Below are 24,676 nucleotides of genomic sequence, written 5' to 3'. Positions count from 1 at the left end.
ATGTTTGTCTAAGCCATGACCAAAGCTTTAAGTTATGTAAATTTCCCACATTAAAATGTCTAAAAATGACGAGACCTATGTTATATTTTTTTGAGTTGTGTATTTACCTTTTTCCAAATGTTTCCAGTGATTCGCAAACCTAGAGAAATATGTAATTTTAATATGGTAACGATAACGCTCCTGGTGATTTGGTCGAGTGTCTGACATCCTACCCCCTATGCGCATGGGTCGTTGCTATGGTTGTCTGCCAGGAGCTCAACATTGACTTAATATATCTAGTGTTAAGCCACATACACTTTTCACACCTTGTGCGTTTTCAACTATATATTTTAACCAGATGGAGGATTTTAGTCTTCGGACATCTGGATCATAAGTTAGCAGAGAAAAAAGCCAGGCAAATGTTAGGCAGCTCAGCTCCCAGCCGCTGCAGAAGTCCTGTCCTGTGTCCGCGGAAGGCAAATCACTTTTCTTTTCAAAGTCAAACTGCTTTATTCGATTACCAGTTTTAATCCCCTGGTCCATTTGTTTTGGAGAGGATGGCCCTTTGCGGATAATTAGGCTGCCGGGAAAAGGCTATTCATAATTTCTTAAGGTAAGCAGTCTCAGTTTCCAGCTACAACTAGATATCACGTGTCCGCCAACAAGTATCAGTTAATCACTGATTTTTTTTAAAGTTGTTTTTAGGGCATTTTTGCTTTTACTCGGATCGCTACAGTGAGAGAGACAGGAGAGTCGGGGAGAGAGAGAGGGGATGGCATGCGCCCGCTGCTAGGACAAAGCCTTTGTAGTAGGCACTCTTCGAAGTGAATGACTATTTAAAGTGAAACTGCTTTATAGGTGTTTCTACTGGTTTTAATCCCCTGGTCTGTTTGTTGTGGAGAGGAGGACGCCTCTGTGGAGAATTCGGCTGCCGGCGAAAACCTCCTGAAGGTCTGGTTCATAAGTTATCAGAGAAACAATCACAACAAAGGTTAGCAGCAATCTCAGCTCCCAGCCCTTCCCTGACGTCTCTGTGAAACACTGACTTTAAATGTGAAACTGCTTTATTCTGTGTTTTTAACGGTTACACTCACCGGGTCTCTTGATTTCCTGAACCACTGACACTGAAGGAATCCAAACCGGGAGAAGCTTACGGTAATGGTGGTGAAGACAACAACTCCCATGATCCCACGCTATTTCATGACGTCACCCAACGCCGTCTTTTCTTGTTTTGATTGAGAGACCCCTAGCGGCAGAAATTACATACTGTGCGTTTGATGAAGTCTGAATGGAAATAAAATAATTAATGATGAAAGGAAAAAAATACATGAATGACAGTATACTTTTATTACAGTATTTAAGTCAATGTAAAACAGAGAAAGCCATGATAAATAAGTTGCACAATTTACATGTATTCTTATTTCTTTAATCTTCATAATAAAACAAAAACAAAAGAAAGCAAAGTCAAAAAGTAGAAAAAGACAGGGGAAAATGGTCCTGTAACTGGCAATATTAGTTTTCTCCACTTGAGTTATCCACCGCAGTTAGATTAGAAACACTTGTCTCAAACCAGTGCTTTGATGATTCATTTCCTTTCACACAATCAAATTACAGCAACATGTGCAACCAGTTTTAACAAAGTAAACCAAGACAAGTCTGAATGGTCCCAGGCCAAATGTGTGTAGGCAGCACTCAGGTGAGACACTCAGAAAAATGCAACTAAAACTGATGCAACAAAAAAAACCATAGGTAAGTCAGGTACACAGAAGAGTATCCCATTCAGGTAATGACTATTAGAAAGTAATACATGTTTTTATTTGTACACACAGAAATTATGACTAAAATGTTTCCATCCCATTCTCTTCACCTCCCGGAAGAAGATAAACCCAAGGAATGTTAGATTTATTTCTCAAAGGTGTTGAGCCCTGCCACTTCTTAACATTTAAAACATAATATTTATTCCAAACACATTTCTTTGAAATTCAGAGAAAACATACTGTCATGTAGTGCTTCCAGTCAAAGTTACTGACTTTCTGTAGCAGGTAAGAGGCACACAGAGCAAACACCTGTAAATGTAAGGTAGGAGTTGAGTTTACGTCCACAGATTTAGCACTGAATCAATTTTCAGCTATTTATTTTTTATTTTTTTAAGCTGTAGGGAGCACGTCTAAGTGACTGAAATTACAATAATGCTAAAATTCTTAAAGGCAAAAGTTCATCACAAAAAGCATTTGGTTGGGGCCCTGATCAAACCGTAAAACCACACTGATCCAATGTGATGACTGAAAGTTAAAACCTGGGTGACTTGTGAGAGTGAAATACATCCGTCATCTTCAGTCTGTATGTAACATAATGCTTTCATCAAGGTTTGATCAGTGAGAGCACTGTTGGTGGTTTCTCTGAACTCCTGATTGAAATCGTGTTTTGTTTTTTTTTAACCACGAGGATGTTGGTTGAGTCTCACTGTAGCAGTTCTTCCCAGGAAATAGGTTTGGAGAAAACCTCCCGCTCCAGCCAAAGGTCATAGTTCATTTGGAAATCCTCGGGCAGGTCCACTCGCTGTCCGAGAACACTTTGCAGACAGTTGTCCACAGGCAGGAAGTCTGGATTGCTGTGGCTCTTGTCGTATCGGCGACTGTTGAAACGTTCGATATTGGTTCGCAGAGCACACTCCTCAGCCTGGAAGTCCCAAGGACGAGCATCCAGATCTGCTCCCCAAAAGGCAGCAAATAATGTTTAGTGTATTTTTGCCTGCTCTGAGTATAAATACAACCAACTTAATTTCCACAGCTTGAACACAGCTTGTTTTGTCTGATAAAGCAGTCAGAAGGCCAAAGATATTCAGTTTACCAACATAAGACTAGGAAAACCAGCAGAAATTCACATTTGGGAGGCTTGTTTGGCACTTTTGCTTTTAAAAAAATACATTAACAATTATTCAATTATCAAGATAATTCCCATTCATTTTCTGCCAATATCTCAGCTCTACTTAAGACTACATATGCTTCATTGCAACAAACTGGAAATGTTCTGCAAATCAATAAGCTGAGGCTTGTATCCTCAATGAATTTAACATACTGGCAGTTAAACTGAGGTGTGATGCATTGTTCATGTTTCCTCTGTGGGAGAAAAATGCATTGGTTTTACATTGGTAAATGGCTTCTGCTGATAAATTATATATATACTCAATGTTCAATGTATTATGTATCAAATGTAACTACATAACCGCATACTCCATGTCATCATATCATGTACGGTGACATGTCTGGTAACAGCTAATTTGTTTTGGTGCCAGCGAGTGGAGGACACTGAGCAAAATATGTAAATTCAAAATATAATCCTTCAAGGTCTGAAACCAGATGGCCCTAGCAACGGGCCGACGGGACAGATCAGTGTTTGTTTGTGTAAATGCCATGTTGCAAATAAACTTGCATTGAGTGAAATTTTCAGAGTCTCCATGTGATACAGAACTCCTTGTCTAGAGTTGATTTTAATCCACCAGTTTAGAGGGTTTCTGTGGCACGTCAAACAGTCAGATTGAGGACCTGATTTTGTTTCATTTGTACAAGGTGCAGCTTTAAAACCTGAAGTTTGCTGAGCTCCAAGAAAAACCAGGACACCACTCACCGTTGCCATAAGCCCAGTCATCGTTGAGGCGATGTCGGACCTTCTGATAGATGGCGGACATGGTCTTCATATTGCTCTTCCTCCACTGACGTCCCAAGTATTTGGTCTGCACTTTGAGCAGCTTGAGGACATAGAGCTGCATCATGGCCTGCTTGACCTTCAGCGCCCTCTTGAGGATGGGAGCCGACTTAAACACCACCAGCATCTGGCAGAGAAATGATCAGCGTTGAGAGGTTTGCCCTTACACTTTTTACACATGATTTATCTGTGATGGTAAGTTTGATGTGAAGTGCAGTCACCATTGTTCTGGAGTGCTTCCACTTGGTCAGTTTGTTGAGAATCCTCAGCAGGTTAATACAGGAAAACAAATTCCTCCAGCAAAACTGATTGTTGTCTCCCGCTTCCTGAGAAATTGTTGAGAAAAGTTTGACATAAGCAGTTAATACAACACTCTGCTTAACCAGATGGTGACAGCTACAAAACAACAGAAATGGAAGAACTCACCAGACTCTCTGCAGTTAACTCAGGGAGCTCATGCACAACACAGTACGGAAAGTCAAGCACTGAAATGCTATTAGGGAAAGAAAATTGAGTGAAGTGAAATAAAGGTAAATTATGTTCAGCTCACTAACATTAACTGTAAATATGAGTCCAGTTGTTATTCAAAGATGCTCTGAAAGTACCTATTCTTAGCTGTGATATAAGACATGATGTTCTGGTTGAAGAACTTCAGAATGAGAGGAATGCAGTTGGCGAACACCAGGTGTTGAGCCATGTACTCAAACTAATAAAACGGCACAAAGACATACAACATTCAGTTAAAATGGGCGATTTCTTTAAATCAACACCAAAATAAACAAGAATGAGATAAAGAATAACTTATTTATTTATGTATTGTCCAGGTACTTATTTACTAATTTTCAGACATTTGAGGAAATATCTAAAACAGCTACATGAAACACTGGATTGTGAGATGAAATGTGTGTGACGTCCGTACCTGGTAGATGTGGTTAAGTTTAAAGTGTTTGAGAAGCAGCAGCAGGATTGCAGAGATGGCCTTTACAATGATCTCTTTGTGTCGATTGACATCAACACCGAGTTTCATGCTTTGCAACACTGTGGTCCTGCAGAGTCAGACAGAGGAGATGAGTACGTCTTCAAGAAGCCTAGCAGCAAAACCTAGGTTTTAAAAACCCTTTATAACTGTGTGGGAAATATTTTTAATCCAACAGGCATGTTTTAATTAAGCTAGACTGTTCCACTTGTTTTATCAAAGACGTCAGTAAATCATTTTTAATGAAGGGACAGTGTTCTGCCTACTTATCAAAAATGACAGTAAGTCACTTTCAAGGATATGTAATGTGAGTGATGTTCTGTATTTTTGATAACCACCACTGAGAAGAGGGGTTACTGCTGTAAATCAGCCAAGATGGGAAACTCCAGAACTTCAGAAACAATGGTGTCTATGTACAACAGTTTGGCATGAAGATACGTGGGCACCTGGATAGTGACTACAGTTGGTGGAGTGAGCAAGCATGTCAAAGCTGTTGCACATATGTTAATGTAATTGTAATATTATTGCTAAACTTAGGATATTTTCCTCGTACAGAGCATAACATTGCACTGCAGAAGAAACTTGCAAAGCTGTTGAACCTTTTCAGAGGCACATCATCATCACTTACGGCATCTCCTCCGGCAGCACGTCTGCCAGGATGTTGATGGAGTCTGTTTTGGCTTTAGAGGTCGGAGCAGCTGCGAGGAGGATCTTCAGCAGAGCAATCTGATATTCAAGGAGACACACCATGCAGCAGTTATAGTTACAGTCTGACATGGATTTTCATACCTGCTTCTGAAGTGCTAGATTAGTAGCCATGTGTCCAAACAAGCATCTTATTATGTCAATTATGTTCTGTCTCCTTCACTTTAATAATGGTAAGCTAATAACAGGGTCTTGAACTCTGAACACACTGAAATATTATATAGTACATAGTCGTAAACAATCAATTCACTTAGAGTTTTGGTCAAATTTACGATGCGAGAGTGAAGAGAGTGAAGAATCGACCTTATAATGGAGTGTATTGAGTGATCTAGAGTGATCCACATTAGCATGCAATAAACTGTTCCTGACAGTAGGCAGCCCCGGACACACTGACCATGTATTGAGGCAAACTGGGCAGAATTCCCTGATAGAGCAGCTCAGTGGCGCACATCTCCACCTCCTCTTCACCCTGAAGACAAAGATGCAGAAAACAAGAGACATGAAGGACAAAAAATACATTTACAACAACACAAGAGTTTACTATGTGAAGTCAACGTATTATACTGCTTATTTAGATACACGTTTATTACCACTTATTACCAAAATGTTAAATAACAAGAGTAGTGTCTGTTTCCAGTCTTATTTACAACAAATTAATGATTTTTCGTTTGCACTTACACCAGACAGAGGGGTTTTCTGAAACTCCTCCTCCTTTGTAATCTGTATCTCAGCTATCGAGACGTATTTGTGCTGAGAAGGAAACAAAAAACTTCATACATTAAAGTCCAGGAGTATAATAACTATGTAAAACTATTGAGATAGTTTCTTGGGAAATCATAATTGATGCAATATTGTGAAAATTGTCATACCTGCTTTAACGTCTTGATGCTCTCATGAATTGGTCTGGGCAAGCCAACAACCGTATCTGTATCACTGCAACACACAAAAATAACTGTGCTTTAGTACATTGTTTCACATATGAATATGATACAGTGAGTTTTTTTTGTCCACTGAACAAAGTAGTAGCCTATTTGTTAAATCACCTTTGATGGTACGAAACAAAAAGCAAACTTACCTCCCAAGTGTGTAACCAATGAATTTACTTCTACTTGATTCCAGGAAATTTTCAATGTCCTTTTCCCTGTTGGAGCAAAGACAATCATGTCAAAAACAAAACACTTCATCTGATAATGTTCACATGTATGTTGTTAGATTTGTCTACATGAGCAAGGAATAAAATAAATCCTATTCCTTAAATGTTCATTACAGTTAAATGACAAAGACACATGCAGTAGCTAATTATTCCCCCGATTCAAGTCATTACAAATGCAGTACTATTATCCAGTCAGACTAAACAGTACCTGACTTTGGGAGCCCATGGCAGACCTTTGGGGAAGGACACTCTCTCTGATGGAGGGTGAGGAATAGGTGGAGGCATCACCTCGTCCCTCTCTAGTGGGAATGTCTCTGCTTCTATAGAGTTGTCATTGTCATCGTTGTCATCCTCATCCTCACGAGAGTCATCAGCTTTGTAAGGGTCCTTTTCATTGAATGCATCCAGGTTGTCCTGTTTGATCAGTGCCTGTGTAACAAACAAGGAAACAGTAAAGACGTCACATTGTGAGTGGAGCAGAACTGTGTTGAGGAAATACGAAGGAATTCCAGGAATGCAGTGCTGAAAGGGATCAAAAATAACACGAAAATGAGAGAAGTGAGAGAATTTAATATGCTCAATATGTGCACAAATACAGACACTTAATGACATGAAGGCCTGATGACTACCTTATGTTCCCGGCGTGCCCGTTTTTGTTGCTGCTCTATGAGGTCAGATGCAGACGCAGGAGGAGAGGCGGCTCTCATACTGCGTATAACTCGGATGCTGTCCTCCGGGAGAGGGGGAAGACCCAGCTCCTCACGTTTACGAACCTTTATGCTCTGGAGCTGCTCAAACCCTCCAAGTGTGAACTGAAACAGAACAGGGAAGGATTTTAATGTCTGAACTTGTGAAAAAGCCTGAATTAGAGTTAACAGTCATGAACAGCAGATTTCTCTTACCAGTATGCTCTTCCACAACAGTAACAACACCTTCTTCATTGGGAAGTGAGGGGCATGACCACTGCAGAACTTGGTAACCATACCAAACAGCATGACAGAAATGGGTTCGTTGTTGAACAGAGGAGATCCTTGATTAGAGAAAGAGAGTGGAATTAGTTTATATGGCAGATTTTTGTTTATGTCCATAAGCGGTTAATACTCTGATAAAAATTTACCTAGCTCTGTTCTGAAGGTTTCCCTGATGATTTTCCATTCAGGCCTGTCGGCCGGGTCATCCTGTTGGATTGTTTCCACCATCAGGTACATTATGTTGAGCAGCACTCTGAGATCTGTGCTATCTGCAAGAGAAATGGCTGGTTTTCTCACAGCACTACTACAGGCAGCACTGTTACTGAAAGAAAGAAAGAAAGAAAGAAAGAAAGAAAGAAAGAAAGAAAGAAAGAAAGAAAGAAAGAAAGAAAGAAAGAAAGAAAACAAAAAAACAAAAAAACAACAAAAAAATTAATTGCAAAGCCAACCAACATTTTTTTTCTCATGGCGGAAATCTAAAGCTGATTTTTTTCCACATGATTTTGGTGACTGGCTCAGAAAAATGTGAAAGCAAACACTACTCTCATATATACATGTTTAAGTTGTAGCACTTTTGAATGTCAATAAATGTTTTCCATGTTTTCCACCAATATCTTGTGGGAGAAACTATGGTTTTCAAACTCAGGCTCAGTCCTGCAAGGCTAGAAAACTGATAAAGAACATACTCGATCTCCATGTTGAGCAGTTCCACCAGAGCAGAAAAGGTCCCCACGTCCAGGAGCAGAAAGATGTTGTATCTCATCCAGTGCTGCACCTCAGCCTCTGAGCTGCACTCTGCAAAGGTTCCTACAGAGAAACAAAATGTTAATAATCTCCTTGATCAACACCACTTCAAGCAAGATTTCATTCTCTTTAAAATCATTAAATACTAAACAGGTGATGTGGACTGACCCTGAGCCATGTACAGAATGGCTCTCGCAACCTTCAGCCTCTTCTCCCGGGCAATCACCTCCAGACTGTCCAACAGGCGCATAGCATGAGCCCTGTGTTGAGCTGCATCAAGCTCGGTCCATTTCTTATCAGACACTAAGGAACAGCAGAGGTGGAGATGATAAATTGTGATAGACATACTTGTCAGTTTATTAGGAAGTAGAAACACTTCTGACTGAGTGTGTGCAAGTTTTTTTTAGCTACATACCATGTGTTCTGAATTCCTCCTCAAAGCACTTCCTATTAAGAGCAAACTCTGGTCCTTCAGTATAACTGTACAGCTCTGAAACAAATGTACAGAATATATAAATAATCTTAACTCAGTAAAGATTACCAATACTAAAAGAATGATGAATTCAGGGGAACAAAAAGGAGTCAGGAGATCTCTGTCCATGATCACAAACTGTGACTACAAACCACACACCTGACAGCTCTGCAGCCCACTTGTCTGTATCAGCATAGTCAAACTCCAGGTCTGGAGACTCTGACAGCCCCTGTGACATATTTTATGGCATTATTATCAAATAAATTATTATAGAGAAGAGTGCTACCAGCTGCAAAATAATTCTATAATAATGTGATAATACAGTACCAGTCAAAAGTTTGGACACACTTTCCCATAATGGGAAATGGTGTCCAAACTTTCCAGAATGGGAAAGTGTGTGAGTGTGTGTGTGTGTGTGTGTGTGTGTGTGTGTGTCTGTTTCATTTGACACTGGTACACTAGTATTGTCATGAGTTTGTCTCATCCTCGTAAATCACAATGAAATACAGTGCCCTAAAGTGTAAAAACAGCTGCTTTTATCTTAAAGTATAAGTAATAATAACCACAAGATATAGTGTATGTAATAATAAAACATAATAAAAGGGGTAATTCTGCTGCATTTTGGCTATGTTTACTTTTCATATGTCATTTACAAGTGCAGTTATAATACTTATATACATGAGCTAATTTTTGAAAGCAGATTTTTTTCCTTGTAATGAGGTGGGTTTATTTTACATTGTAGAGTTTCCATTGTAATTTAACTAAAGGTAGTGCTTCTGCCACCACTGTAAGAGAGTATATCATTTAAAAGAACTTATGTAGAGAAACCACATTTAGTGCAACATTGGTTTTAGCTGGGATTCTTAAGTCTTCTGATTGTGTGTTTTCTATGTATTGTCTTTATTTTCAAACCATTACAACACGACAGAGTCTGGAAGTTATTTTCTTGCACCATCAGAAATCTCGCACTCGCCTTGGTTTCCTTATAGCTAGATGAGGACTTCATATTACATATATCTATAGTGAAATTACATGACCACACCAGGCCAATACATTAGAAAAGATGAGCGTTTTAAACAGAACCCGACAGATTAAATTTTCAACAGGTCGCCAGGTTCCTTACAGACAGTTCAGTCTGGCCTGTGACTAGCTAACATCAGCTAGCTAGCGTCTGCTATGCTACCCTGCTGTTCAACGTTATATACATGGACAACAAATAGACTACAAATGAAACACTGCACAGCTGTAGGAACATCAATTCAACAATTTCGAGAACCTTGGTTGCTGTTGCTACTTTGACATGCCGAGTCATGTTAGAAATGACAGTTAGGCTACATTAGCCTGCCAGAGCTAGGCTAGCTAACGTTATGTGTTACACTAGCCACCAGCAGAGAAGGCCTTGTCTGTTCATGGTTCGCTGAAAATAAATCATAGTCGTCTGTCTACGTACCTCTGAATCTTTTCTCGGGTTGCGGGTAAATTCGCCCCTGCTTTTGTTCGGTAGCATGGCTCTCTGTTTATTGTTTACAGGCAGCCCACCACCGTTCCCACCGTCCATTATTTTTTTGGGCGCAGTGTCTTATCGCGAGAACCTGTCTGCGAGAATTCGGCTGTACAGTGTCATATCTCATCTGAATGTTAAATAACTTTTGTTGAAATGTGATTGTGTTTTATCATGCTTATGTAGTATTTATTTTATTTTCCTTTCTCTTCTTCATTTTTCTTTCCTTCTCTGGTTGTATATTTTAAAGCCATGATGGAATTCAACAAAATAAAATCTCTATTTCTTAATGTTTACAGTGCAGCATCTATAGCTACTGTTTATATTGCATCCCTCTTCTTTGTGCGAGACAGGGCATAAAGATCATGTGATAAAACAGTACCCCCCTCAAGTCCCTTATCATGTCAGTTGATGTTATGCCTTAGTAGTGCATACTCCCATGTTCCCAAATATAATCACAAATTTGGTCCGTCTATCTATGTCAGTGAAATGATGTATCTGAGCCATTTTCAAATCTAAACAGCAGTTTATTAAAGGGAATTGGGCACAAAAAATGAACAGGGTGTATACTACTGAAATTGTGTTCTTCAAATTAAACTACAGATACAATGTTGAAAATATAAGCCTACTTTATAGCTAATATATCATTTGCAGAACTTTGAGTCCACATCAAAAACTTCAAACCAGCAACAGTGCACAACTGTCAAATCACAGTGGTATGCTTATTTCCTTCAATTTGACAAGAGTCAAACTGTCTGCTCCAGAAACAACACATTCATTTGTCTCTGTAATGAGTTAAAAGTAGATTAAAATATCCATATTATTGGTCAAAGCAAGAGGAAGTCATTGTAAAAGGCATGTGCTATTATGAAAGACCACTGCAAATAATTACAATGTATGATTGTTGAAAGAAATAAAACTTGGATGAAAATTATACATGAAAAATCAATGTAAAAGTACATAAGAACACCGAAATGTAAAGTATTGCCTAGTAATGTCTAAAAATTAGTGATCTTACAGTAATACATATTTGAGTACTGTGAAACACTGATTGAATAACTCTCCAACATTGCAGAAGTAAAACACTTTTGACTGATGTGAGTATGTTTTGCTGCATAGCTATTACTGTATATTGCAGAATAACAACCATATTGGGTATTAGCATATTTGGGAAAAACAGTTGGACATGTGAATAGAAATTACTAAGTGAGTCACAAGGCACTGTCAACTGACCAGTAACCATGGTTACAGCACACATCTTGCTGACAATGATGTCCTCACTGAATGTCCTTGGCTCTAATGCCTTAAAAGCTGCTAGTGCAAAGATGAAAGCACTCCATAGTATCACATTGTAGGCTAATATTCAATAAACAACATTAAGAGACAAAAACCAAATCATTAAAATCAGAAAAAAATGAAATGAATGCACAAATGAAATGCAGGAATCACCTGTACAAGCAGACAAATTTTAAGTTTTTTGAAGGGTGATGGAAACAGATACTGAATGTGGAGCAATACCATAAAAAGATAACAAGGTGCTGAACCCTTGGCAGGGACAGTAACACTGTCAACTGTTTGGAGTAAGATCGGCCCACAGGCCACCAGCATAAAATACAGCATGTTGAATTCTGTTGAAGAGCTTCAAATTCAGCAATAACAACTACCTGCACACTATATAGTTTCAATTGAAGAAAATAATTACTCAACTAAGTTTTCTGATGTTTTCAATACTTAAAAAAAAATCTTACATGTGAATATAGAGAAGTAAATGTGGTATACTGTATTTGTGCATTTAACAAGCCTCACTAAACAGTAACAGTGCTTAAGCCTTTTAAACAGTGATCATTTTCAGGAAACAAAACATTGTGTAATTAGAATAGCAGTAATGACGGTGCAAGAGAGCAAGATAACACAGAGGTAAAGTTAACACATCTGTTGAGGCAAATGTGTTGACAACAAAGCTTATCCATGTCTAGTCCCAGATCATTTGTTGTTAAAATCTTTAATAGAAAAACAGACATTGTCTAGTTAACAGAAGATCAGAGTCCTCTGACAAATCTAAACAACAAACTGAATGTTGCACTTCAGCAAACACCATTATTAGACTGGTTCATCAGACACTGTTGCATATACAGTACAAACATACTGTATGTAACACTGCTCAACTGGCATAACACAGAATATACATAGTTGTAATAGTCATAGATCATAGCCATAGATCAAAGATGCCATGGATCATAGAGTATCAAAATATATAAACTTATTTTACACCTCTACTGTAAATAGTAATTTCATGAGAATGACAATGAGATTAGACATGGATACTTAGGTCAGACAGTGCAGATGTGGTAAAAATATATTTACAGATAATTTGAGATATTTGAATGCCCTGAGGTGCAGATACTATTCTTTCCAGACACCAAAACCTCAAAAATGGACACATCTTTTCAAGAAAATAAATGTCAAGCTGTCTTCTTATGTTTGTCATAATCAAAAAGTAGTCAAGTTACTATTCGCCAATATCTGCTGAATGTTAGCAGTATAGGTGATGGTACTACAGAGGAGAGGAAATTTCCTCTGTATCTTGTGGATGGAATGTATTAAGTGAGTGAGTGCTGCCTCATCAAACAGAAAGAAAATTTTAAAGCTGCATTGAGCGATTTTTTTTTTTTTTACCACTGGGGGGTAGAAAGACAAAACAAACTCACAGACACACAGCATTGATTTACAGTCAGCTTATCAAGTTGTTATGGCTCATTTGTAAGCAAACAATTGCCTACTTTAAGGCCGGGAACCCACTGGATGCGTGGCATGGCGGCTGCAGACCGTCTTGGTTTTCATTTGGGCGCCCATTTTAACAGGTTAGAGCGAACACACTGCCTGCGTGACACGTGTCTCATGCCTCGCAACTGCATCATGTGATCTACAGATTCGGCGTCTCGCCTATTTTTCACGCGCACGTGGCTCCCAGCATAAAAACATAATTGGTCATACTGACATCATACCAGCAACATTACACAAAACTGACATTTTCCACTAAAGCTGTCTATGTCTAGGCTGAATCTGAATATGTCCCAGACATGAAAAAAAAAAAAAAAAGTTTTTTAACCATTTTAGGAGCTGCATGTGGACACAGTGGCAACTCTATGTAGAAAGATGGAGCAAGCAGAGCAGCCAGTGTGAACACACTCACATGTGCAAGCCACAGCAGTTCAATGCAGCCACCAAGCATACACAACACAGGCAGTCTGTTCCCGGCATAACACCCAGCAGACACACTGTGACATCTAATTAGTCAAATTTTTGGCCACCTGATAAATTTAAGTCCAATATTCATTGGCCTCTTAGCTCTGACTTGGTCTACCTAGTCAGGAGAACATTTGACTTTCTTCACAAGCCAGAATTAACATTGGCTCTCTGTCGTTTTGTGCTAGACCACGCTTGTCTAAGCTTCTTTTCCTGAAATGGCTGCAAATGTTTTGATATAAGAGGTTGATAAGAGAACCAAAAAACACAAGCTAAAAAGGTGGATGAAAAGCTTTGTGTTTTGTATTTCAAGTGACTATATAGAGGAATTTGATACAATGTTTATATAAAAATGTCGCTTAATGCAGGTTTAACTGATTTCACATCTAACCATTAATATTTCACAACAACTGTAAGCCTTCCCTGTCACAGTCATTTGGCACAATATATTGATACATTATTCAATATCTATTAAAACTCTAAATAACCTAGGAGTCAGCATGTATGGAAACAGATGCACCTGAAAATAAACAGCAGGTCTAAGTGCTGTAGTTACACTGACTTTTCATGGCCAACTGGGTGCTAGGTCCATCATCTGTAGGAAGCAGCAAGTGACGCAAAACTTGCTGTGGTCAGTAAAATACAACTAAATATAAGCTGTGCATCTTGTGGAGGGTATAAAATACAATATACATAAATCTTTTGTTTGTCTTAGGGATAGGTAATATCAGGTACCGTCCACACTAGGTGTGCAGATGGGGAATCCCTTGCAGATTAATACCTGTGAACACCAAAAACAGAGAAAATATTAACAACAAATGTTTTTTATTATTTTAAACATTTTTGTGTTTGTGAGCAGCTTAATACAATCTATTAATGAAGTACAAAATACCAATCAACTGTTCATTGCAGCTACTCAAATATGAAAAATTTGTTGCTTTTTCCTGCATGAAATTGTTTGTGCATTATGACTGTTGTTGTTCAAATATCAATTTGGGCTCTAATAATTTGTGGTGGTTTCTCATTAATAACAATAAGTATTCAATCACCACAAAAGCCACAGATTAATTGCTAATGACTAAAATCTATACTAAAAGTTTGTAGACCTGTACCTGTAGTAGTTGGGTTTAAAGGGGCCGTTCTTGTTGAGGCCCAGGTATTTTGCCTGCTCATCACTAAGCTCTGTCAGGTGGGCATCAAAAGTGGCCAAATGGAGGCTGGCAACATATTCATCTGAAATACACAGATATGGTTTAGTAAGAAAGAGATACATACACATGGCTCAACACAAGAAATCAACATAATTCTGCTGGGTCAAACTCTACTTCTACCCAGTCACAGCCTGACTTATATCATCAGTTATAGCACCAGCACCACCAGAGGGCATGAGTAAGTTCAGAGAAAGAGATTTTTTTCATTTCCATCTTATCCCATGTCTTAAACGTGTAATCTCAAAACTAACATGCAAGGCAGACTGAGGAAGAAATTAATTCACTTCGGACTTCGGTGCTACAGCCCAGCCATGAGTATTGTTACTCACTGGACTTTAAATACTTAAATACTATAGGTCATGGTTAAGTATCTATATCCTCACCCATCTTCTTGGGAAGCAAGTAAACATCCTGCTTGTATCGTCCCTCGGGAGCATTGTACAACTCTATAAGGGCCAAGGCCTGAAAACAAACACGCATTAATAACTCTGTTGGAAATGGATGCACATTATGAATTTAATGAAGAGCATAAATGCAACTATGAACTTCTGATTTCAAAGCAATGATAGCACATCTATGAACAGAAGCAGCATGTGACTGCAAGTCTACTGTATACAATCACGTGTCATTATGTCCTTTACAAGCAGGAATCTATTTTATGTTATAGAAACAAGCTCAGCTCAGATACAGATATTGCTCTCTTGTGTTTTATAATTACTAATGACATCTCCAGGTCAGAGCATGAGCTTGTCTGCAAGGATGGTCAAATGATTGCACCAAATGGAAACACACATGGTGAACCCTACATACTGCTATCCACAGTGGACAGCAGTACCTACTCTGTGTCATTAGCTACAATCAGTATGTATCAACATGTTACCTGAGTGGTGGCTGTGATGGACAAGACAAAGGTGGGGACAGTGGAGCAGCTGAGGTTGAGGAGACGTCCCTGTGGAAGAAAACATGAACATAAAATGCCAAAATGCAATTACGTTTAAGTATCGCTGATCCAACATAATGAAACCTTGCATATTAACATGTTGCTGTGGTCAGTTAATTAGTGTAGCAATAAATGTTATCAGTGATCTATTTCATAGTTTCCATAATTACTGCTTGAGGGCAAATTATTTCATATGACAGCTCACAAAGGGAGAATGGATTTCTGGGCTGCTGTATGTTATAGATGCTGTATAAATGGTGGTACTATGTATGTAATGTGCTATATTTGTTGGTGTTTTGTGTTTCCATTGTTTAAATGCAAATGTATCACATGCATAACATCTTTATGTATTACATATGATTACAAGGCACATAGACGTAGTCACCTCAGCTAGTAGTATAACTCTCTTGCCATCCGGCCAGATGACGTGGTCCACCTGAGAGCGCACTCTCTCCCAAGTCAGCTCAGGGGTCCGCAGACTTGCCTGGAAGAGACGAGAACATCTGTCACCCTCACGTTCTTTATGATAGGATAGATTTAACTTGGAATTCTTCCATTGTAAATACTACTTTACCACATCAATCTCAGTATTGGAGTGCCCCATGTTGCAGACAATGGAGCCGTTTTTCATTCGGTCGAGCTGGTCTCTGGTCACCACATTCTTGTTCCCTGCAATTAGACATAATCTGTATACTGTATACAAATATATTTTAGATTGAAGAGCTATAAAATGTTATTCTATATGAGTGCATTCTCAGTGAGTTGTTACGCCAGCATCAGCATGGCAAGTCAAGTTACCAGTGCACGTGATGATGACATCAACCTGGCGAATGACCTCATTCAGCTTGACCACCCTGAACCCATCCATGCTGTTCACACACACGTGAAAGAAGAGGTTCAACGTTCAGCCTCAGCGAGGATAGTGACAAACAGCAAATGATCTATTATTTATTGACAAGCAACTGAAACCGATGGACTCCCTTGTGTTACTGCAGAATTGAGATCAAGCTGAACTTAGTTATGTAACAATATTTTGTTTGATTATTAACAAAACCTAGCTTGAGCAGCTGTACTATATTGATATCCCCGCTGCTGTCTCTCCTATTCATTTATGTCAACAGATTCAGCATGCAGATCATCCCAGGTCTTGTTTTCCTCACCAGGCCTGCAGGGCACAGATGGGATCGATCTCTGTAACATAGACAATGGCTCCCAGAGCTTTCAGAGCAGCACAACAACCTTTTCCAACCTGCACAGACAAAATAATAATATATAATAATAAAATTATAACATCATATTGTATGACAAGCAAAGTTACATATTCAGATTACCCTCACCTTAATAAAGACTAGAGAAATAACCCATATCAGTATTTAAACACATTAAGAATTTGAACATGACAAGAGTATTAATCTCAATGACATGTAAAGACCGATTCTTTAATACCATCTAGACTCAACAACAAGACAAAGATATACTCACTAGCCTGTAAATCCTTCATCCAAATGAAATGGGATGACAGCTATCTGTGTTATGAGTCCAGGGACTGTGTTTATGTGAGTTGCAAGCATTGCAATGTACTATCACGAATGTTTTCAGGGCTAAATGATTAACATTAGTTTGAAATGTGAACGTTATAATCAGTATCTCACCTCGCCGTACCCACATACGACCACCTGTTTGCCTCCAAACATGACATCTGTGGTTCTCTTCAAGCTAGAGAGGTTTGAGACATAAAGTTAGCACATTTTGCAGAAGTGAAAAACTGCCACTTAGTATGTTTCCACCTCCAAAATCTGGCATCTTTATATGATAGAGCAGTAAAATCTTATTTGGCAGACTATGGAATCAAAGCTTTCACTCTTTACAAAATATCTCCTTAAATATCCCAGTACAGTAAATCATAAAGGTCTGATGATGCTGTCATTTAGTGGCATAACTCCTAATGGAACACCTGCTACAAGACATCAGTATACCTTGCAGATAATTAATCACAACGAACGGCAATAAATAATGAGTGGATACTGTAGAAAGCACCGATGCAGAGCTGTGGCCACATCGTTAAAGAGTACAAGACTATTCATATGCTGCCTTGGTGATAATTAACAGTAGGGTAATAAATATAACAAGTTTAACAGAGTCCAGGGAGTTTACAATGTGCAGCACAGAGGAGTATTACACAGACAGCAGCTTTTTAAAAACCTACTCAGGTGATATGTGAATTTGATCTTTCTGAACAGGGTGCAGTGCAATGATAGCAGTGTCTTGAGTTTTTCCACACTCCACTGTTAAACACCAACCCTGATGTGAACAGTTTCTGAGAGTATTAAACTCCAGGTTGTTTTCACAATATGAGGAAGAACCTTTTCAAACCACACAAGTCACTGTAAAGCTGTCGAATAAACACACTGTACTAGTGTTTAAACATGAGTCGTACTTGTTGTTGTTGAGCCTTCCAACAATCAAATACCTCAAACACAAACTTACTCACCCGTCCAGGATTGACTCTCTGCAGCAGTACAGGTTGTCAAACTTCTGTTTCGTCACAGAGTCATTTACATTCATCGCTGGCACACACAGTTTTCCAGCTTTGGACAGCTGATACAACCTGCACAGAAGGCGGAAACGTTTCACTTCATGTTTGGAATTCAATATGTGTAAGTACATAGTAGTACATAAATATTACTCAATAAATTACCTGTGAACTCCAGTGACACTCTCCTCTACGATGCCCCTGATCTTCTTGAATACATTAGGGTATTTCTTGTACATCCAGTGTGTCAAGTCTCCTCCATCATCAAGGATCTGACAGGTGAGAGGAAAAAGTTCAGATTTTCCTTTATGAACATAAGTGTTTGTAAAGAGACAGTACAGACAGACAAGTACCATGTAAATCCTGGCACTGCTCATTACTTTTTGGGCACATAAGTCAAAATAAATCACACATTAATTTTTACATTTTGCCTTATATTCTGAGATACACTGAAGTATACTGTATATTGAAATTTGTCTACATGTACAATATATCATTCCCATATTGCAGTCTATTCCTATAAAACCAAGGGACTCAAGAGTGGACTGCACCCTCACTAAGGTTAAAAAAAAACTTTTGCACATACCATGTTCGGCTGCCAGCCCTCAGTGTTGACACATCGGTCAATGCACCACCAAAAGTCATCCTCAGACTCCCCCTTCCAGGCAAACACAGCCACACCTGGGACATTACGGATGGGTAATATCTTCAGAAATCTTATATCAACAATACGTCCCTTTCATTTTCCAAAACAGAAACTGGAGAGACTACATTAGATTTCTATGCTCCCATTCAAGAAACCCTTACAAAGCTTCATGTATGACAGTGAATTAAGTTACTAACATGTGACACTTTTTGCAATACAATAATCCTATAATACACAATTGTGAAAATGTTTGGACAGATCCAGAGAATATGAATATCATTATTGGGTGTAAAAGCAAGTTGGAGAACTGTTCAAAAATGCCAGACACTTATGCTTTCTAGGTGCCATATACAATTTTTTGTATAATGTATATTTTTCCTGATAGAATAGCTCAACATGTAGTAGACTAGTAGACTATGCACAGAAATAACTTACTGAACAGTGGACACTAACCCACCCTTAAAAAATGCATGATCTCCACTGAGTGACTCCTTAATTTGTAGTAACCCCCTCAGCTTGTCAGATCATTAAAGGTCTACTGTGGAAATTTAGTACATACTTAAACCATCACATAGCAACCACAGATAAAAGGCTCAAGTAGTGCTGTTCTTTCACTAAATGGCAAATCTTATGTGTTCCCATTATCTCCGCAGGGATAATTTTTCAGAAGTTTATTAAACATTTCCAAACACTATCCCTGTTCCCAAGCTGCTTACATGGCAAAGGACACATATACTTCTGAAAAAGTGCTGTTTACCTGTCTCTGACAGGGCAGCAGCCACTTCATTCTGCGTAGAATATATGTTACAGGCAGTCCAGCGGCACTGAGCACCAAGAGCAACCAGGGTCTCGATCAGCACCTGAAAAGACAAAGGTAAGCAACAGGTGAAAAGGAAAATTGTCAGAAAAAAGGTATACACCTTTTTAAAAATATGAAACATTAATCATTTGAGCATTTTATTATTCAGTAACACAGAATGTTAAAATGTTCTTCAAGAATTTAAGATTCAAACAATATGAGAGTTGGCGTAAAGTTACAAAAAACTTGTGTTGTCTATGCAGTAAGTAGTGCAGAAACTGTGATTAAGATTGACCTAAAATCCGAAAATCCTGATTAACAGCCATTATCACACTGCAGCCTTTGCTTAGGCGTTGAAGCTCAAAGTCAGAGAGAAATCTTACTGCAGTCTGGGCAGTGATGTGAGTGCAGCCCACAATTTTGGCACCTGCCAATGGTTTCTCACTCTGTGCTCGCTTCCTGAGTGAGATCAGCGCTGACATATCTGAAAACAAGACAAGTGGCATGTTTAATACATGCTTGGTTAAAATATAATGAAGCATTATGGATGTCTTGTAGATAAATTAGACAACATTCAAGTGAAACGGTCAGGTAACTGCAGCTTCTCTGTGTTTTACCCTGTTCTGCAATCTCAATCTCACGTCTGCCAAATTCAGCCTGTTTGATGTTCTTGACACAGAAGTCACTGCTGCCCTTGGAGTTGACCTGTGTTTTGTCCCGTGGTGAAGTCTCATCATCAGAGCTATCCGTATAAGATGCAGCTGTAAAGGAAACAAGGTTTTCAAAGAACTCACCAATACACAAATAATACTGTAGACAAACTGAACTCTGGTGGATACATGTATCCGGATGTCTCTCTTTACCAGAGCTGTAGCTGTCTGTGGATGACTGAGAGATGGAACGGGACAAGGAGCGACGGCCCGCCTTGGTGGGGAACCTGCTGAACTCCTGCTTGTCCTCCACAAACTGAATTTGCTAAAACAAACAAAGACACTGTGAATTTAATTCTTTCATAGTAATATTAAATGGATACAGAGCTAGCCATATCATGTAAAGAATTAAGCAGTTTCAAAGTTCATATTCTAGTTTAGCTGGTTCGGTACTGTGAAGATTTTAGAAAAGAGCACTTCGGTTTTCTTGTTTTAGCAGAAGTTTTGTTTTTGTTTTGCTTGTTTACATGACTTTAGCCTTAATTGGATTTGCATAGAGTGGAGTGAAGAAAAATGACATTCTTTGCTAAAAACACTTTGGTAACATAATAATCCAACTGAAATTAGTAAACTTATATTGTTGTATTGCCAAAAATAGATGTCAGGCTGCAGCCCAACACCTATTGCACCATCAAGACTGGTGATACAAAATTCAGCTGCCAAGAAAAAATTTAGTTTGGATGGCCCTGTCTAAACTCATGATTGTGTAATGATTGTATGCACCCTCTCAGTTTACCATGCTGTTGCTGCAATCCAAAAAAACAGACAGATAAAATCACAGAAAATGGACACAGCGCTACTGCTTGTAATCATCTACTTTTCCACTGGTCTTCTGTAATGTAATTGTAATTTAATGTAATGAGTGCTACCATTGCTTGCTTTGCTTTGTTTTGTTGCCTCTGCAGTTTTGTTGCAGTTTCATCTCCTGCTTATCCTTTACTTTTTCTACATCCAAATGAACAGTTAATCCACAGGTAAAACAAACTCAGTTTGTATCTTTAAGAGGAAGGAACTTGTGTTTTAGGTATGTGGACCTGGCTTTATGCCTGGTCAGCTAACTTTTTATCCCAGTAGTTATACCAGAAACAATTTTGTTGACAAAGATTTTGCATGCATCGAGGTAACATGAGACAGTGAGAAGAGTCCTCTAGGTGCTGTAACATTATATTCTCACATGCTAGTGAATCCAGGTACAGAGAAGGCAGATCTATACATATCAGCAGTTTCTGAAATGTTTTTGGTAATAATTTTCTTTACCATGCTGGGTGAGATTGAACTTTTTGCCTCAGCAAAACAAAGAAGAAGAGAGAGTTAAAGAATTAGAGCATGAGGCGATTGGATTAGACCTTAATAAGTCAGCCTACAGACTACAGTGTGAGTGAGATGTCATTAATGCCACTCAGGCTCATTCTCTTCATCTTTGAATAGCAGTCAGGTCAGTCTCTGGTTTCTAGGTTAAGAACTGGTATTGAAAACCCTCCACATACCAATGAAAATAACATGGCAACAAGGAACAATGTGAAGCTGTTTTCTTGAGATTAAGGTGACAAGACACCACATATTTTCCCCTGGCTGGACAGGATAATGTGGGTTGCAGAGCCTGACTGATACGGAAGTTTAGGTTTCCTTAGATTTGGTTATCAAGCCATTGTGTTAAAGATTGTAATAATTCTCTGCTCTACAAAGTGCTTCTTATAGACTCCACGGCTAATACCAAGGGAATGATAGTGATGTTGCAACCACTGTCGATTGGGATGAATGTGGTGGCTGGAGGTACTCCAGGTTTTATGTTATGCTGTCACTTGGTGCACTTTTAATGGTTTATTGAGTTTTATCATGTTTTATGCATCTTACGTTTAAGTGTGTGTTTGTTTCACCTTGCTGCAAGACAGATTTCCCCCTTAGGGAAAATCGAGTGGAAGTAGACAAAAGCCAGGATTATACCACATTGAGATGACTTGCTCCCATACTTTGAAAAGTCTCCCCATAGAGTTGAGAATGTGCACCTTCTTAACAATGTTTAAAATTAAATTTAAAAAAGGCATATATTCCTATTTCCTTGCCTACAGTCCACTGTTGTTGCTGTTTTTTAAATGTCTCGTCAAAGAGATTGCTGAAAAAAATATGATTGAAACGGCATGATTGATAAAAATATCTAACCAATACTTAACCATCTCCTCCAACCTAATTCCTATGTATAATCATTTGTAAGCTTGCCTTGTAACTTACCTTAACCATCAATACCTAAATATTAACTACAGACCATAACCATTGAACTGAACACCTGTATCATAAATGCTTAACATAAGCCAAATATTTCTGTGAAAACAGAAAAAATTATCTCCTCTGAGCTTTGAGCCTGGATCACAGAGGCATGAACCACAATATCAAAGCAAAAAGTCATCTTTCTACCTTTGACCTCACATGATGGATGAAAGTAGCCGCTACCTACAGTATTTGTCAGTAATTTTCTTTCTGTGTCTTACAAACTTACAATTACCATAAATTAATTAATATCTATAGTAGTCATCTGCCATTCACTGCAGGAGAGATTGAACATTCGCTATTTTTTTTTTATTATTCTAGGTTCATGAAAGAGTTCCTGAACATATTGTACTCTTAATAAAATCAAACACAATAATAGGTTAATTACAGTAACTGTATTACCATGACCTGATTTCTGATTTATTATTTGGCATTGGAGTACATCTGTTAATAACCGCCCCTTGTGTCAATGTTTCCAATAAGTTCAGTGAGTGCAGGTGATTTCATTATGACAGTACAACTTTACACTCTTTGATCACACAACAAATATTTGGCATTTCATAATGCAAGCTAATGACTGCAGTAACATAAGTCCCTCCCAAAAAGAGAATGAGGATGTGAAACAGTCTATAATGAGGCTACCAGGCTGACTAACAAACCTATGGCTGAGAGTGTTTACATATGACGGATTCCTGATCACAGCTAAGCAATAAGTTTGCACAATGTAAGAAAGGCATTTTAAAGAGAGTATTTGGTCTTCATTTGTCCACACCAGCTTCAATGAGGTGTGCAAATACTTTCCCCCAAAGAATTCAAACTGCATCTCTTCCTTGTTCCTTGAAGGTGTCAGCTGACCCCATTATTTCCTAAGTGTAACCTGGAACAAATTTTGTTTCTTTGAGGACGATATGGTCCAGAAATTAAGCAATTCAGATTCATTAATACGGTCAACAGTTACTGACTTTATTTGGCAACACAGACTGAGAGACAGTCCATGTTTGTTTTTCTGTGTTATGTGAATCATCGCCAATGTATTTCTTTGTTGAAGTGGTAGCTGAATTGCAATTACTGAGAGGTCAGCAGAGCAATTAAAATTGAAGTGCTGAAACAATTTGAAATCATCCAAGTATAGTCCAAGTAATGATAAATTGAACCAAACGTGTCATATTGGAGGTCCTGAGAAAAAAAATGAATGTCAGTTCAAATGTAAACTGATAGAAGTTGGTTTAAGTGTTAAGTGATGTGTAAGATTGAAAGTGAGAGTTTCGTTGTCTTCAATGAATCATTTGCTTTAGCTATATAGTGCATTCTGCTATGAATGTGTATTCAAATAGCCTACATGAAAAATAAATGTAACATGTCTTTATCCTAAAAGTTGAGGGTTACAATATATATTTACTATATTTACCAAAGGACTGAGGGTTGTCCGTTACTTAGTATGCTGTGGGCTGCGACGTTAGTGTAACCTATTCTAAAATTAATTTCCTGGAGTACTACTGAACACACGCACAGGTTGCAGCTTCAAATGAGCTACGACAGGTACAATATTGGTCACATTAAAACAGTGTATACATTCGCCAGGCTGTATAACATCCTACAACGAGTTTTCAACATCGAAATATCCGCCACAGTGGCGTTAAGCGGAGACTTGGCTAAAGTCTTACCTTTTTAACTGGTTTGTGAGTGGGCACAGCGCTGAAGGCGGACGACAGCTCTCCCATGTTCATTTCGCTATTCTTGCTCACGGTCATTGCTGAATATTTTTCCGCTACGTTTTCACTCTCTTTCACCTCTTTGCTTGCTTGCTTCATCTCCAACTTCGCGTCCCCGGCCGGCTCTGACATGCTGACGGTGGCTGCCTTACGTTACCTGGGCACAAATGCAACAACCGTTGAGCCTCCTCTTGTATTAACGTATGAAGCTAACCGCTGCTAGCTGACTTCTGCAACGACGAGAGGAAGAGAGGTTTTCAAATTACGCATACGCAAAAACAGAAAACAAACGCAATGATTTAGTATCTGGCTGTGAGTGGTCTAGTTTGATGTAGCGCTGACAAATATCGTTATGTTGTCTGCAATTTTGCGTAGTGTACAGCCGTAATATTTCCCTGCTGGCTCAGC

General features: G+C 38.7%; 2 protein-coding genes across 3 annotated transcripts; both read right to left on the bottom strand.

The window, feature by feature from the left end:
* Nucleotides 1-1,336: 1,336 nt before the first annotated feature.
* On the bottom strand, nt 1,337-10,281 carry LOC111222119 (striatin-interacting protein 1 homolog). 2 transcript variants are annotated; one of them, XM_022745693.1, is made up of 20 exons: nt 10,156-10,281; nt 8,865-8,934; nt 8,649-8,723; nt 8,402-8,536; nt 8,176-8,296; nt 7,636-7,811; nt 7,421-7,548; nt 7,148-7,330; nt 6,727-6,947; nt 6,441-6,506; nt 6,235-6,298; nt 6,044-6,115; nt 5,760-5,834; nt 5,289-5,386; nt 4,604-4,730; nt 4,290-4,390; nt 4,111-4,177; nt 3,906-4,010; nt 3,607-3,811; nt 1,337-2,687 (listed from the first exon to the last, which is right to left on the bottom strand). In XM_022745693.1, exons 1-20 carry the CDS (start codon nt 10,261-10,263, stop codon nt 2,440-2,442), a joined length of 2,445 nt encoding a protein of 814 aa, XP_022601414.1. In that variant the 5' UTR covers nt 10,264-10,281; the 3' UTR covers nt 1,337-2,439. The 2 variants fall into 2 exon arrangements, with proteins under 2 accessions (XP_022601414.1, XP_022601416.1); XM_022745695.1 differs by having other exon boundaries at nt 7,636-7,805.
* Nucleotides 10,282-10,712: 431 nt separating this feature from the next.
* On the bottom strand, nt 10,713-24,676 carry LOC111222085 (S-adenosylhomocysteine hydrolase-like protein 1). Its single transcript, XM_022745648.1, has 17 exons — nt 24,221-24,676; nt 20,445-20,556; nt 20,199-20,342; nt 19,965-20,065; nt 19,540-19,642; nt 18,723-18,817; nt 18,302-18,408; nt 18,095-18,211; nt 17,256-17,319; nt 16,764-16,852; nt 16,402-16,472; nt 16,178-16,272; nt 15,989-16,087; nt 15,544-15,612; nt 15,047-15,125; nt 14,565-14,685; nt 10,713-14,233 (listed from the first exon to the last, which is right to left on the bottom strand). Exons 1-17 carry the CDS (start codon nt 24,398-24,400, stop codon nt 14,227-14,229), a joined length of 1,653 nt encoding a protein of 550 aa, XP_022601369.1. The 5' UTR covers nt 24,401-24,676; the 3' UTR covers nt 10,713-14,226.

Source organism: Seriola dumerili, unplaced genomic scaffold (genome assembly GCF_002260705.1).
Source record: "Seriola dumerili isolate Sdu_G_001 unplaced genomic scaffold, Sdu_1.0 BDQW01000089.1, whole genome shotgun sequence".
NCBI lineage: Eukaryota > Metazoa > Chordata > Actinopteri > Carangiformes > Carangidae > Seriola > Seriola dumerili.
Note: the sequence above shows the minus strand (reverse complement) of the source record. Positions and strands in the feature narration are given on the sequence as shown.